Source organism: Meriones unguiculatus, chromosome 20 (assembly GCF_030254825.1).
Source record: "Meriones unguiculatus strain TT.TT164.6M chromosome 20, Bangor_MerUng_6.1, whole genome shotgun sequence".
Lineage (NCBI taxonomy): Eukaryota > Metazoa > Chordata > Mammalia > Rodentia > Muridae > Meriones > Meriones unguiculatus.
The window spans coordinates 44,587,966-44,601,554 of record NC_083367.1 but is presented as its reverse complement, the minus strand read 5'-3'; the positions used below and the strand labels follow the sequence as shown (position 1 = coordinate 44,601,554).

At 35.4% G+C, this 13,589-nt stretch overlaps 1 protein-coding gene across 4 annotated transcripts in view; it reads right to left on the bottom strand.

The window, feature by feature from the left end:
• The window catches only part of Rev3l (REV3 like, DNA directed polymerase zeta catalytic subunit), a 133,053-nt gene that overhangs the window by 61,942 nt on the left and 57,522 nt on the right, over positions 1 to 13,589 (bottom strand). For 3 of the 4 annotated variants that reach the window (XR_009587958.1, XM_060373348.1, XM_060373349.1), the window contains exons 5-10: positions 11,312 to 11,405; positions 9,680 to 9,774; positions 8,515 to 8,619; positions 7,456 to 7,540; positions 7,224 to 7,375; positions 2,942 to 3,061 (exon numbers count right to left, since the gene is read on the bottom strand). Coding sequence is in view for 3 of the 4 variants with exons in the window: in XM_060373348.1 (XP_060229331.1) it covers positions 2,942 to 3,061; positions 7,224 to 7,375; positions 7,456 to 7,540; positions 8,515 to 8,619; positions 9,680 to 9,774; positions 11,312 to 11,405 (651 nt within the window). In the remaining variant the exon portion in view is untranslated. The remainder of the gene's footprint in view (positions 1 to 2,941; positions 3,062 to 7,223; positions 7,376 to 7,455; positions 7,541 to 8,514; positions 8,620 to 9,679; positions 9,775 to 11,311; positions 11,406 to 13,589) is intronic. The other variant, XM_021657208.2, reaches the window with a different exon arrangement.

Genomic DNA, 13,589 nt, shown 5'->3' with positions numbered 1-13,589 from the left:
AAAATAGACATGTAAATATCTTATCCTTCACTTTAACTTAACTTTACTTACAGGATAGTCAAAATAAAATCTAGTTGAGATACATAAGACAGTTTTTTTAAAGAAGCTAATACTTTGATTTTTATGAAACTATACTATATATACTATGATTCCTAAAGTTAAAAAGTCACATAGTATCAAGTGTTGACAACAAGGTTGTGAAGAAACTGGAATCTTCATCTAATACTGCTCAGCTTGTAAAATATCCTTAATTTCTGGCACACATCTAAGATGCTTTGTAATCGTCAAAGTGTGTCTTTTAATATGCTAAATCTATCAGGATGGGTGTTGGCAACCAGACAGAGTTGATGCTCAGTCCTGTCCTACTGCCTTCAGGATAGTACAGAGTAACTGACGGTGAGTTAATCAGTTCTGGTCAATTAAGCCATACCTGCTTAATGAAACATCCACAAAACCAAAACACCACACATTTTCCTTCATTTGTGGTTCCCAGATTTTATACAGACATATAAAATCTCTCACACACATGTACATGTAGGATTTGAAAGTAGGAGTAAGTAGTTCTCAACCTTCCTAATGCTGTGACCTTTCAATACAGTTCCTCATGTTGAGGAGACCTCCAGCCATAAAGTTACTATCATTGCTACTCCATACCTGCAATCTTGTTACTGTTATGAATTGTAATGTAAGTATCTATGTTTTCTGATGGTCTTAGGTGACCCCTGTGAGAGGGTTGTTCAACTCCAAAGGGGTCATGACCCACAGATTGAGAAAACACTGGTCTAAATGAACTAAGGGGACTTATGGGAGGGGGAGTGAGAAGGGGAAAAAATTTCATAGGTACAAGGGAGGATACACTCAATGTACAACATATACATTTCAGAAAGTTTAAAGTAGTAGATAACAAAAGAGGGAGGTGTGCAAACCCTCAACTCAACATGTGTTAGGAGTGAATTTGGAGAGCTTCTGGGTAGACAAACAGGAGATTCCTTGAGACTGGTGCAGGTGAACAGGACACGAGAGCCTCTTCTCCCAGCCCTTGCTACACGCACTGATTCTAGCTGTTGGCAACAACCTTGTCCTAGCCTTTACAGTTCAGTAATAAATAGGCTTGTCCTAGTTCAGTGACCTGCTCAAATGAATGGAGGCTAGGGAAGGGTGTGGAGCCCTCACCTGTGCAATCTGCTATAATTTGACAACAGTCAGGCAGCATTTTTGGGGGGAAATGTAAAAATGTTCTGAAATTGGATAATAGTGAAGGTTGCACAATTATAGCAATGTACCTCAATAACTTTTTTAAAGGACATTAAAACAGGTCATTGTTTTGTTCCCCCCCCCCATCTATTACACAAACCTTTTCTTTGTAAAATAAGTCAAGGTAGGAACATATTCTCCATTCACTAAAATAACAAGTTCTATGTTTTCTTTGTTTGAGTTTAAGATTTTAGCTTATGGGCTGGAGAGATGGCTTGGTGGTTGACAGCACATAATTCTCTTGCAGAGAACCTGAGTTTGGTTTCTAGACCCTATTTTAGGCGGCTAACTGCCTGTAAGCATGGGGGAATCTGATGCCCAATTCTGGCCTCCTGGACACCTGTACATAACCCCACCCTATCAACAGACACATTGCAATCATGTGCACAAATGTAATAAAAAATGAAAATATTTGTTTAAAGGTTGTTTTGATAATGATCTGCTTCTTAAACCAAAAATTGCAGTTAGTTTCACATTTTCTGCTTCATTCCTTTGGGTATCTCATAACACTTAGATTGTTGGTGGCAATACAAGGCAAAAACATCTGCTATTGGTACAGACTATTTGACTAATGAAATGAATTAGGGTCTTGCCACTCACACTCCTTTTTCAATTTCTTAAATTTCTCCATGTCCTCTTTTAACTTTTGTTTAAATAACTAGAATATGTTTTAAAACATTTTGATATATTTAAGATTACAACCTCAAATTAAAATAGTCATGTGTTCCTAGGACAACTTCTTTTTAAAATGTGACCATTTAAAAGTAAAAAAGTTCCTTATGCAAAATATTTTTAATATGAGCATATACAATAATTTTGGCATTGACCATAATCAGTCAGTTAGTGTTCCACCTGGATGAAAATGTGGAAAGGGCATTGGATGGAGCTGGGATCATATCTGATAGTGTGAAAATTTAAAGTGAAGCAGCAGCATAACATTGATGATTCAAAGCACATGTATAAATGATTTATGGTGATTAAAATTCATTTAAGGTGATACAACAACATTCAGAAATAATGTCATGTGCTATGCCACTTCAAATGTAAATTTCCTCACACTACAGCAAAGCATCCATGCTTTTATTAATATGTTTCATCTGGAGTATGATTTTAAAATACGTGTGTCTCAGAGCTGGGGAGATGCCTCCGTAGTTAATGTGCTTACTCTGCAAAGTGTAAGGACTAGAGTTTAGAGCCCCAGAAACCAATATGAATACTGGTGGGTAGAGACGAGGATTACCAGAGCAGGCTGGCTAGCAAGACTGGCTAGCTGTGTCAATGAACGTGGGTTTGACAGACAGACACTGCTTCAATGAGGAAGGTTGAAGAACAATTAAGGATGGCTCAGACACTGTACTAGGTTCTCCAGATGCCTGTCTGCACATGCCTGCTTATCCCTACACACGTCAAAACACAGAAATACGTATGCATACTACACACATGGAAAATAGAAACAGAAAAATAAAATAGATTTGGTTTACCTCCCAAGCAACATGCTTTCACCGAAAATAGTTGTAACAAGTTTTTCCTTATGCAAAGCCCACAAAACTACTTGATTTAATGTGATGATTATTTTTTATACTCAGTATTTACTAAATGTGAAATGTTTACTTCTTCAAATCAACGGAAAAATAAAAAACCAGAAATGCACTTTGACTGACACATTTACTGTTGCACTGTTACTTACTGAAAACTGGTGTCTCACTCAGTCTTTGAGTCAAAGGCTGAAATGTCTGACTATTTTCCATGAGGTTCAAAATTGCTTCTTCATTAATAACTGCTTCTTCAACTTTATGTTTAGTGTTACCTTAAGATAACAAAGAATACAAAAGCATTAAGGCAATGGCCTAGGTTCTACAAGCTATCAGCTTACACAATATAGAATTTGTATAAATGGAATAATATAATGTAAATCTACCTTAAAATTTTGTAATGTTAGTGAAATACTAAATAAAAATGCAATAAAAAGCCAAAAGAACATCACCACCAATCACATGTGTTTAAAAAAAAAATAAAACAAAAAAGGAAGGTGGAAATAGTGACATACATCTTTAATCCCAACAGTGGGAAGGCATACGCAGGCAGATCTCCCTTAATTCAGAACCAGTCTGATCTACTCAGTGAGTTCCAATCTAGCTAGAGCTACACAGTCAGACCTTCTAATAACAGAAACAAACAAAAAGGCAAAACAATGTGAATTTATTGATCACTAAATACTTATAAACTTCTGCATTTTTATTATGCCTATACAGTTATATTTTTCTGATGAAAATCAGTAATTGAGATATACAATGTGTTCTTGAGGTTGTGGCAGACCACTAAGATATGGGGGAAAGGAGCTGGAGAGTTGCTTCAGCAGTTAAGAGAACAAGCTGCTCATTCAGGAGATCCAACTTTTACTCCCAGCCCCCACATGGCAGCTCACAACCATCTACAAGCTGAGGAAGCGACTCAGTAAGAAGCTTCCCTCCATGGTGTACTTGCCCTCACTTTCATCAGTGATGGACTGTTACCTGCAAACATACAATGAAACAAACTCTTCCTTCTCTGAGCTGTTTTGGTCATGGTATTTATGACAACAGCATAAAACAAACTAGAGCACACACCTAAGCCTTAGAATAAATACTTCATAAAAAGCATTCATTAAAGCAGGATATAAAAGGATGCATAAACCAAGTATAAAACCTTAACCATTAAAAAATGTACGTAAACATGACATTTAGAACTGGAGACATGTAAAACACTCAAGAATTAAAAAAAAAAAAAAAAAAAAACATAGGGAAGAAATAAGATGGGTAAGTAAAGCTAAAAAATGGGAATTTTCTACACAATAAACCTTGATAGGGATAAATAAGTGAAATAAGTGAATAAAATAAGTGAAAAAAGCTTTTTCTTTAAAATCTGTAAAACCTAAGGAACTTCTATATAAGAGACCAGAACTTGAGAGATGGCTCAGCAGTTATTTCCTAAATGCTCTTGCAATGATCAGTTTGGTTCCCAGCAATTTACATCAGGCAGCTTACCACCTCTTAGTAATAACTTCGGCTTGAAGGGAGCCAATACCTTACTCTGGTTTCTGTGGGCACCTGTACATATTCTCCCCCCACCCCCTTTCTCTCTCTCTCTCACACACAAAATCTTAAAAAAAAAAAAAAGCCAGTGACCTAATAGGAAATGAGTAAAGAACATGGAAATCAATTATTAAATAATCCATATGGCCTTTAATTTGCTTCAACTTACTTGTAGTCAGACAGCGAAGATTAAAATAATCCCATTTCAAAGAACCACAGTAGCATACCTTTTCTGTATTTCATTTATAGCTATTATTTGGCACATTCAAGTGTTATCAAAGGTCCTTCTGCCTAAAAACACTACATCTGAAACCAAGTGACTAATCATCAAAACCTTCATTATTCTCTTACCTACCAATTGTATATAAGCTATATATTTTACATGTATCCTAATATCAAACATATCCTGTGGAAAAAAATCTTTTACAAAGCTGTTGAGAGGACAGATATAGATAGCCCTGGACAAAAGTGAAATTGACCCAATACTTGTAGAGAAACAGGTAAGAATTAAAGTAACACAGCGGTTTTAAAATGAAGAAACAATGATAAATTTCAAAGTTAAGATACTGATGTAAAGCTGGGCGTGGTGGTGCATGCCTTTAATCCCAGCAACTGGGAGGCTGAGGCAGGCAGATCTCCATGTTCAAGGCCAGCTTGATCTACAAAGCTCCAGGACAGCAAGGCTACACAAAGACAGCCTGTCTCGAAAAGCCAAAAACAAACAAATAAAAAGAAATAAAAAATGTTCATGTAAAAAGATGGGAGTCATATCAGTAATGAGGAAAATAAAAATTAAGCCTCATAAATGGTGGGAACTAGAAAAGATCATCCTGAGTGAGGTAACCCAGAAGCAGAAAGACACACATGGTATATACTCACTCATAAGTGTTTATTAGACATATAAGATAAGATAAGCATATTAAAATCTATAGTCCTAAAGAAGCTAAACAACAAGGAAGACCCTAGGGAAGTGCTCATTTAGAAGGACAAATGCGATAGGCATTGGAAGCAGGAGAACACAGGGAACAGGACAGGAGCCTACCACAGAGGGCCTCTGACTCTATTGATTGAGGTATTGAAGCAGAGGCTGAGACTCATAGCCAAACTTTGGGCAGAGGGCATGGAAATTTTATGAAAGAAGGGAGAGATAGAAAGACCTGGAAGAGCTCCAAAAGGAGACCAACAGAGCCAAAACAAACCAACAAAAAAACAAAACTAGGCCCTGGGGACCCTGCAGAGACTGATACCCAAACCAAGGAGAGGACCTAAAACCCCGGCTCAGATGTAGCCCATAGACTCAGTCTCCAAGTGGGTTCCCTAGTAAGGGGAGCAGGGGCTGTCTCTGACATGAACTTAGTGGCAGGCTCTCTGATCACCTCCTCCTGAGTGGGGCAGGGTACAGCCTTGCCAGCCCACAGAGGAAGACTATGCAACCAGTCTTGATGAGATCTGATAGGCTAGGGTCAGATAGAAGGGGAGGAGGACCTCCCCTATCAGTGGACTAGGTAGGGGCATAGGGAAAGAAGAGGGAGGGTGGATGGGACTGGGAAGAGATGGAGGGGGCTATAGCTGGGATACAAAGTGAATAAATTGTAATTAATAATAAAATTTTAAAATTAAAAAAAATTAAGCCTCAGTAAGATAGCATTTCACAACTCTAGAACAATTAAAGAGATAATATCAAATATTAAAAACATTAAATCACAGAAAGCCATATGGTAGGAACAAAAAGTAGTGTACCCACTATGGAAAATAACTTGGTATTCATTAAAAAAAAAAAAAAAAAAAACAACTAAATACAAATTTACCACAGGATCTACAAATTCCACACACTAGTATCTACTGAACAGAAATGCAACATGTCCATACAAAGGCAAGCTTATCAAAGCATTAATTTAATTCTTTCCCCCTCTTCAAAGGTAATCTTTATAATAAAGCTTACTTTACAACTGGTTTATTTGCTACATTTCTAATATTTTATAATTCTTCCCATGACACTTATGTTAAATTTCATATTTTACTGAAACATTATTTTTTTTTAAGATTTATTTATCTATTATGTATACACAAGATCTCATTATGCACCAGATCTCCTTATAGGTGGCTGTGAGCTACCATGTGGTTGCTGGGAATTGAACTCAGGACTTTTGGAAGAACAAACAGTGCTCTTAACCTCTGAGCCATCTCTCCAGCTCCCCTGAAACATTATTTTTATCAGTCAAAAGTAAAAGCAACTCAAATATCTACCAACTGCTAAATGGATTAATAAGTATAATATTTGGTAATAAAAATAAATGAGATATTGATAATTACCACAGGACAGATAAACTTTGGAAGTGTTTGCTAAGTGAAAAAAGAAAAAAAAACCCATATTGTGTAATTTCATATATAAGACATATCTAGGAATGTAGACAAGAATCTAAGGAAATGGGTACTTGGGAGTTAGAGCTGGGAGTGGCCATGACTGCCAATAAGGAAGCCTGTAGGCTGATGGTCATTTTCTAAAATTAAATTATGGAGTAATTATATGCTTAAAATTAGCAAATTTTATGCTATGTAAATTATTTCTCAATTAGTTTTTAAAAATACAATTTTTTGAATATAAAAGCAAGTGGCTTAATCTGTGCCAAGAATGATATCATTTTTATAAAATTTAAAACATTAAGCAACAGTACATACTGTGGACATACGTATATAAAAAATCATCACAAACTTTTACGTAACACTTTAGAGATGTGGAAAGGCTAAAAGAACAAGAAATAATTTTTGTTATACCCATATTTATTTCTTAGGAAGAAGACAGACAAACAAACAAGGAAACAGACAAATATTAAGTGTCCAACACAATGATGTTTTAGTATTTTTGCTTAATTCAGAAGACAAATTGGACAATCTCACCTTTGCTCACACCTGTGTCTTTGTGGACTTCTATCATATTGGCTGGCGAACACGGAAGCGTTTCAGGAGAAAGAACCTCAGAGTGCAGTGTTAATTCAGCAGCAAACTCTTGGGATCCATTGCTGTAGTCCACAGATCCTGATAGTGTTCTACTTAATTAAAACAGAGCTTTTATAACAAACTATATAACAAAGCAACAAAAATAGCTTTGAGATCTATAATAATCACTTACACAGAGAAATCATTCTGTTTGAGAATTTCCTGAAGTCTCTTTTGAAATTTTTTTTCACTTTCTGTTGCTGGCACAAATCTGCAATCTTTAATTTGAAAAGCGCATTAGATAAATGAATGGAACACTTTTTCTTCCTCCTTAAAGGAGTTTTAAAAACCACAGCAGCTTATCTTTCTCCTGACCCATATCCCACCACCTAAGTGCAGTCCTGTTATAGAATCATACAAAAGAGAAGTGGATGTTATTAAAAATGAAATTAAGAACTTAGCATCACTTCAAGTTCTATAATTATAACTTGAAACAAAACAGAACAAAAAAATAGTGCTTTCTATCTATAAACACATATGTGCTGAAATTAGAAATTACCTCCTTTGTAAAATATATTTCTATTTTAAAGGGCATAGAAAGACACCTAAATTTTATCAAAATATTTTTGGCATTCTAGATATTACAAAGAAATTTAAAATTTTTAAGTAGACTTCAGTAGAGACTTATGACAATATTTGTTTTCTAAGTTGTCCTTTATACTTTTAGTTTTATCTTTAAAATTGTGCTGTATCCATGGTATTGTGAGCTGTCAAATTCTCCCAGATCACAGCAACATTTAATAATAAATGAATATTTTCCTCACAGTTGTATATGATGATCAAAGTGAGAGTTTATATGACAGTTTCAGAAAACTGTAAAGACAGTATCTCATGGCTAACACCTTCAAAACAGAACAAATAAAATGGTGTTTCTAAGTGGAGATCCCTGGTTTTCAGTATCTTACTTGGAAATAAAGAAGACACGATGTACTAGGGATGAAAAAGGAACAAAAAACTGTTGTGTTGCAAGAAGGTAAGACATATAAAAACCAAAAACGCACAGAGAGATGGCAATAAAGTGATATTTTAAGACAGAATTATAAGGAATTAGGTTCTATAGCAATGACAGTAAGAGAAATACATAGAAAATTTGTTAATTTAAGACATAACATGTAGTGCTAAGGGAACACTCAATGACTATTTTTCCATTAAAATATTTACTTAGATCATTAGAGCATTATTCAGTTTATACCTTGTGATTCAGGCTGGCTAATTTGAGAACTTTCATTCCTGTTTCTTCGCCGTTGTTTTTCATCTTCCCATATAGCCTGCAGCCCCGGGTTTCCACCAATTTGAGCTGCAATCACAACAACACTACGAGGGTCAAAATGAAAGGTTCTTGCTATAAACTGCCTAACTTTCATAAGTACTTTTGTGGGGGGAAGTCATCTTACTATGTACCCCTGACTGGCCTGGAACTCATTATGTAACCCCGGCCTTCCAGGGACCCATAAAGATCTACCTGCCTCTGTCTCCTCAGTGGGCTTAAAGGCATGTACTACCATGCCCACTGATATTATCTTTTAAGAAAAATACTGTGTATGCTGTAATAGACAAATTATTCCAATTCTAAGTTTATCATGCTGCTTGTTTTTTAGTTTTCTCTAATGACTGAAAAAAAAAACACCAAATAAATAAAATTCAAATGTCTCATGAGAGATATTAGGTCTAACACTTCTCTCCATGACATATAACCTGCAGATAAAACAAAAGGTAGAATATGTGAAATATTTTGTACTGGCTAATTTTGTTTAGTGTCACTCATTGTAATTTCATCTAGGAAAACATAGTAATATGAATGGAAAAACAAATGAGCAAAGTGACTATCTACTGTGATTAAATATGAAATGTACTTTTTAGAGTCACCTGTTGAAGGCTTGGTCCCAACCAGATGGCTGTGCTTAAGTTACTGGACTTCAAGAGCACTAAGCTAATCAATGAGCTAAACCATTCAATTTTGAGCTAAATGGGCTTTGGGGAGTGCCCATAGTGGGAAGAAGAGGGTGGGAGTGCTGCAGTATTTATCTTATCTGATTCCTAGCTTTCATGAGGTGAACAACTTTGCTCATCATGCCCTTCTGCCGTGCCGTCCTGTCTTACCATTGGCCTGGAAATGATGGAGCCAGACAACTAACAACTGTGACGACTCTGAAACTAAGAAGCCCAAAGAACTCTTTAAGATGGTTTCCAGGGGTACTTTTGTCAATGCAACAGAAAGCTGGCCAACAGAGACTCCCATCAGAAACAAAAAGCAAGCTTCAAAATATCTTGCCTTCTTCTTCTCTATATTCTACTCTACTTTCATCATTATGTTTTACATATTAACATTTGCATATTAAGAATAATTGTGTGCGTACCCTCAATGTCCAGCCTATTTAAGATGTCAGCAGCTACAGCATCCACTTCTAATTCACATGTACTCAAAGGTTCAACACCTTCCAGCAATAAAGAACTGTAAAGAAAGGATTCAAAGAAATACAGTAATTAGCACAAACTCCCCCAGTTGTTGTTGTTGCTGGAATCTGAGATTTTTCTTATGCGGGAATTCATGCTTTGGTAGTAATGAGAAAACCTGAGGATATTAAATGAATTCATGATTATTCATGATACTATGTGTATGTAAAAACAACAGGATAAGAAAAACTATAAGGATAACCTATTGAAAGCATTTAAAATGCTGTCTATATATTCCTTACATAATGTTTAGCATTTTCTGGTGAAAAAATGGGTAAGACAACAGAAGAACACAAGAATTCATTAAAAATCATAAATTTTAAAATAAGTTCCCTAGAGGCGTGCCCCCCCTCCTGCACAATCACATATAATTTTCAGGTAAGGGAAGTGACCATAGTGAAAAGCGGGCAAATGTCATTCACTATTCTTCTTGTCCTCAGCTACTGCTAAGCACTCTCAAATGGAGGCGTTCGAGAATTCTCCACAAGTGCCCAAGTGATAGCCACACGAACAATCAGCAGTGAGTTACAACTAGCAGAAGTGACAAAGTGACTTTTGAGGAAAAGTACAGGTTTTCATTAATGCTCTCTGATCTGAAAACATCATTGGCTTTTTTTTTTAACCTTCAGAACCACTAAAAAGAAAATTGGGAAGACACCATGTAACTGTCCGTTCTCCCCAGAATACATAGAAAGCTGGTACAGAGCCTACTTTGCCTGTTCCAAACTTTGTATTTCATGCCAGAACATATTCTAGATGAAAACAAAACATCAGTAACTTTACTTGTAATTAAGAGATGCAGATTTTCGAATTATTTTTAAATGTTTTAAGAAAAACATTAGAAAGCTTTTCTTTTTCTGTCGTCTTTTTCTAAAGGAAATTTGGTGGACATTAGACGTTAAATTAATTTGTCGTGGCTCACAGATAGCTCAACTGGAAGAAAGCCTGCCTAACATGGCTAAGGTCTGCTCCAATCATCAACAGTTCCTCCTCCTATAAAACAGTACTCAGTATTTATCACAGCTACAGAGAAACCAACCTGGACAGAAAGTGGTACCAGGAATGGGGTTTCTACAATGAACTTGATTATGTTGCTTTGACTGATATCCTATAGGAGAAAGCCAAACTTGCCCCAAGGAATTTGACGCTCCTAATCCGTAGGAAGTAGTCTAACAATAACAATGCCCCCTTTCCCCTCTGTCCTTTTCACCCTGCTATCTGGTATTAGAAGTTGATGACAACTTGGAGGAATTTATTTTCTTCTTCATGTTCTCTCCATGTGGGTCCCTGAGATCAAACTCAGGCCATCAGCTTTGGCAGCAAGTGCCTTTACCTCTTCCATATCACTGCCTTCACCACCATGGTCTATTTTCTTTAAACCTATGATTCCATGTAATATACCAATATTGAGATTTGCTTTTACTTGTGGAAGGCCCAGTGTAGTAAAAGGTTAATTTTAATTATGATAACCACTGGTAACTAATCACAATTAGTACACATATAGAATTTTCACTTTTTTGACAACATTGGCTAACCTTGGAATTTCATCCTCTTCCCACCTAAACAAAGTACCAGTAGAATTTCCTGATAACTGATCCTTGAATAATCCAGTTGCATGTGATGTATCACCTAGAAAAAGAAAGGCAAATTTAAATAAATTTTACTTTTAAACTTATTTTATTTAATCAATCTATCTATTCCTTTATTTACTAAAGACAGGGTATCATTACACAACCTTGGCTGATCTAGAACTCACTACAAAGACTAGGACAGTCTCAAACTCACAGGCCTGGCAGACTTTGCATTCTGAGCACTGGGATTAAAGGCATGAGCCACTATATTTGGCAAATTACATTTATAATTTGTACAGTATCATTCTCTTTGTAAAATAATTTAGAAATCATGTAAGAATGTAAGACTACCCAGATATATCTTAAAGATTCACTGAAACACAGGATTATGTATACACAGTTGAGAGCAATAATTCTAAACTAAGAGTAGAAAAAAGTATTTGTAATGAACTGATTTGAGTAAGAAACAGTTATAAAATTTCACAGTATAATAAAAGTATCATATATCTAAATGCTCAGATAAGTATAATTAACATCTCATTAAAAAATAAAGAACTACATATTTTCAGAGTTAAAATTACTACAGTATTCTGAGCCTCAATATAATTCAAGTGAAAATTTTGCAGGAAATTTAAAATATATTTTGATCAAAGCACACGATGTATTCCAGGAGGAGCACAACAGTGATATTAATAGCATCACTGATGATGAATTCCTCTATTTAGCGAACATCTTAGTTGTCTCATACTTTCAGTGTCTATAAATATAGTTGCTGCAAAATATGTATTAAGATCTTGGTGGATCTATACTTGGGCAAACACCAAGGAGAACAATGGCTGGGTCCAATTGTCAAGTGTATGATTACTGTTACAAGACTCTATGAAAATCTGTATTGGCATTAAATCCCTGAGCAAACATCATGAAATTAAAAAAAAAAGAAAAGAAAAGAAAAGAAAAGAAGAGAAGAGAAGTCAGGGCATGGGAGAAATTGGGGACACCTTGAAAACAATAACCCTCTGAGCTATGACCATAGAAGAGGACATCTTCAGGAGAATCACAGATGGAATTTCTTTTTTTAAGTCCAGAAAAAGAGGTGCCTATCTAGGTACTAAAAGCCTACAGCTAACAAAATAGACAACAACAAAACCCAAATATATCACAATATATGATAGTTAAAATACTAAAAAGAAAAAAAAAAGGTACTGATAGCTGCAAGGGAGAAAGGTTAAGTGACTTTTAAACTCAGGCCTATTAGAATACCTGATTCTTTAACAAAAACCTTTAAAGCTAACAGGGCCTGGAAAGGTATATTCCAAGTCTTGAAAAAAACAAAATTGTCAACCTAGACTATTACACTCAGCAAAATCATCTGCTAAAATTTAAGGAAAAACAACTTTCCATTATAAAACAGATTAAAGGAATTTATAACTACAAAGGAAGCTCTACACAGATTACTAGAAAAAAAATAACTTCAATTTGAAGAGGATAAACACACCTAAGAGGTTATAGAAAATAATAAAAAAAAATTTAAGAAAACACCACAAAACCAATAAAATAACATGAATTCATACACAACTTTCAATAATAGTTTTGACTATTAATAATCTCAATTCCCCAAATAAAAAGACAAACACCAACAGGCTGAATTAGAAAACAGAACCAATCTTTTGCTGCTTCCAAAAATTACACCTTACCAACAAAGATATATATCACTTTAGGAGGGAAAGTGATAGAAAAAATGATATTGTGAGCAAATGATACTAAGATACAAGCAGGACTAGCTATTCTAATATTTAACAACATAGACCTCAAGCCAAAATTAGTTGGGAGATCTGAGAAGAGACACTTCACATGTATTTTTAAAAAACATACCAACAGAACACTATAATCCTAAATATAGACTCACTAAACACAGGAACACCCAGTTTCATAAAGAAAACATTGATTCGATCTAAAACCATGGATGCTTTCAACACGCTCCTCTCACCAACAGACAGGTCATCTAGAAATAAACTAAACAAAGAACTCTGGAGCTCTCTCTATTAAAAAAATCAAATGGATGTAACGTACCTATAAAGCTTTCTACCCAATCACTATAGAATACACACTCTTATCAGCAGGTGATGGAACCTGCTGGTGGATGAAATCAACCACATTTGGACACAAAGCAAGTTTCAACAAATATTGAAAAACTGAAATCATATCCTGCATTCCATCTAACCACAATGGAATACAGTTGAAT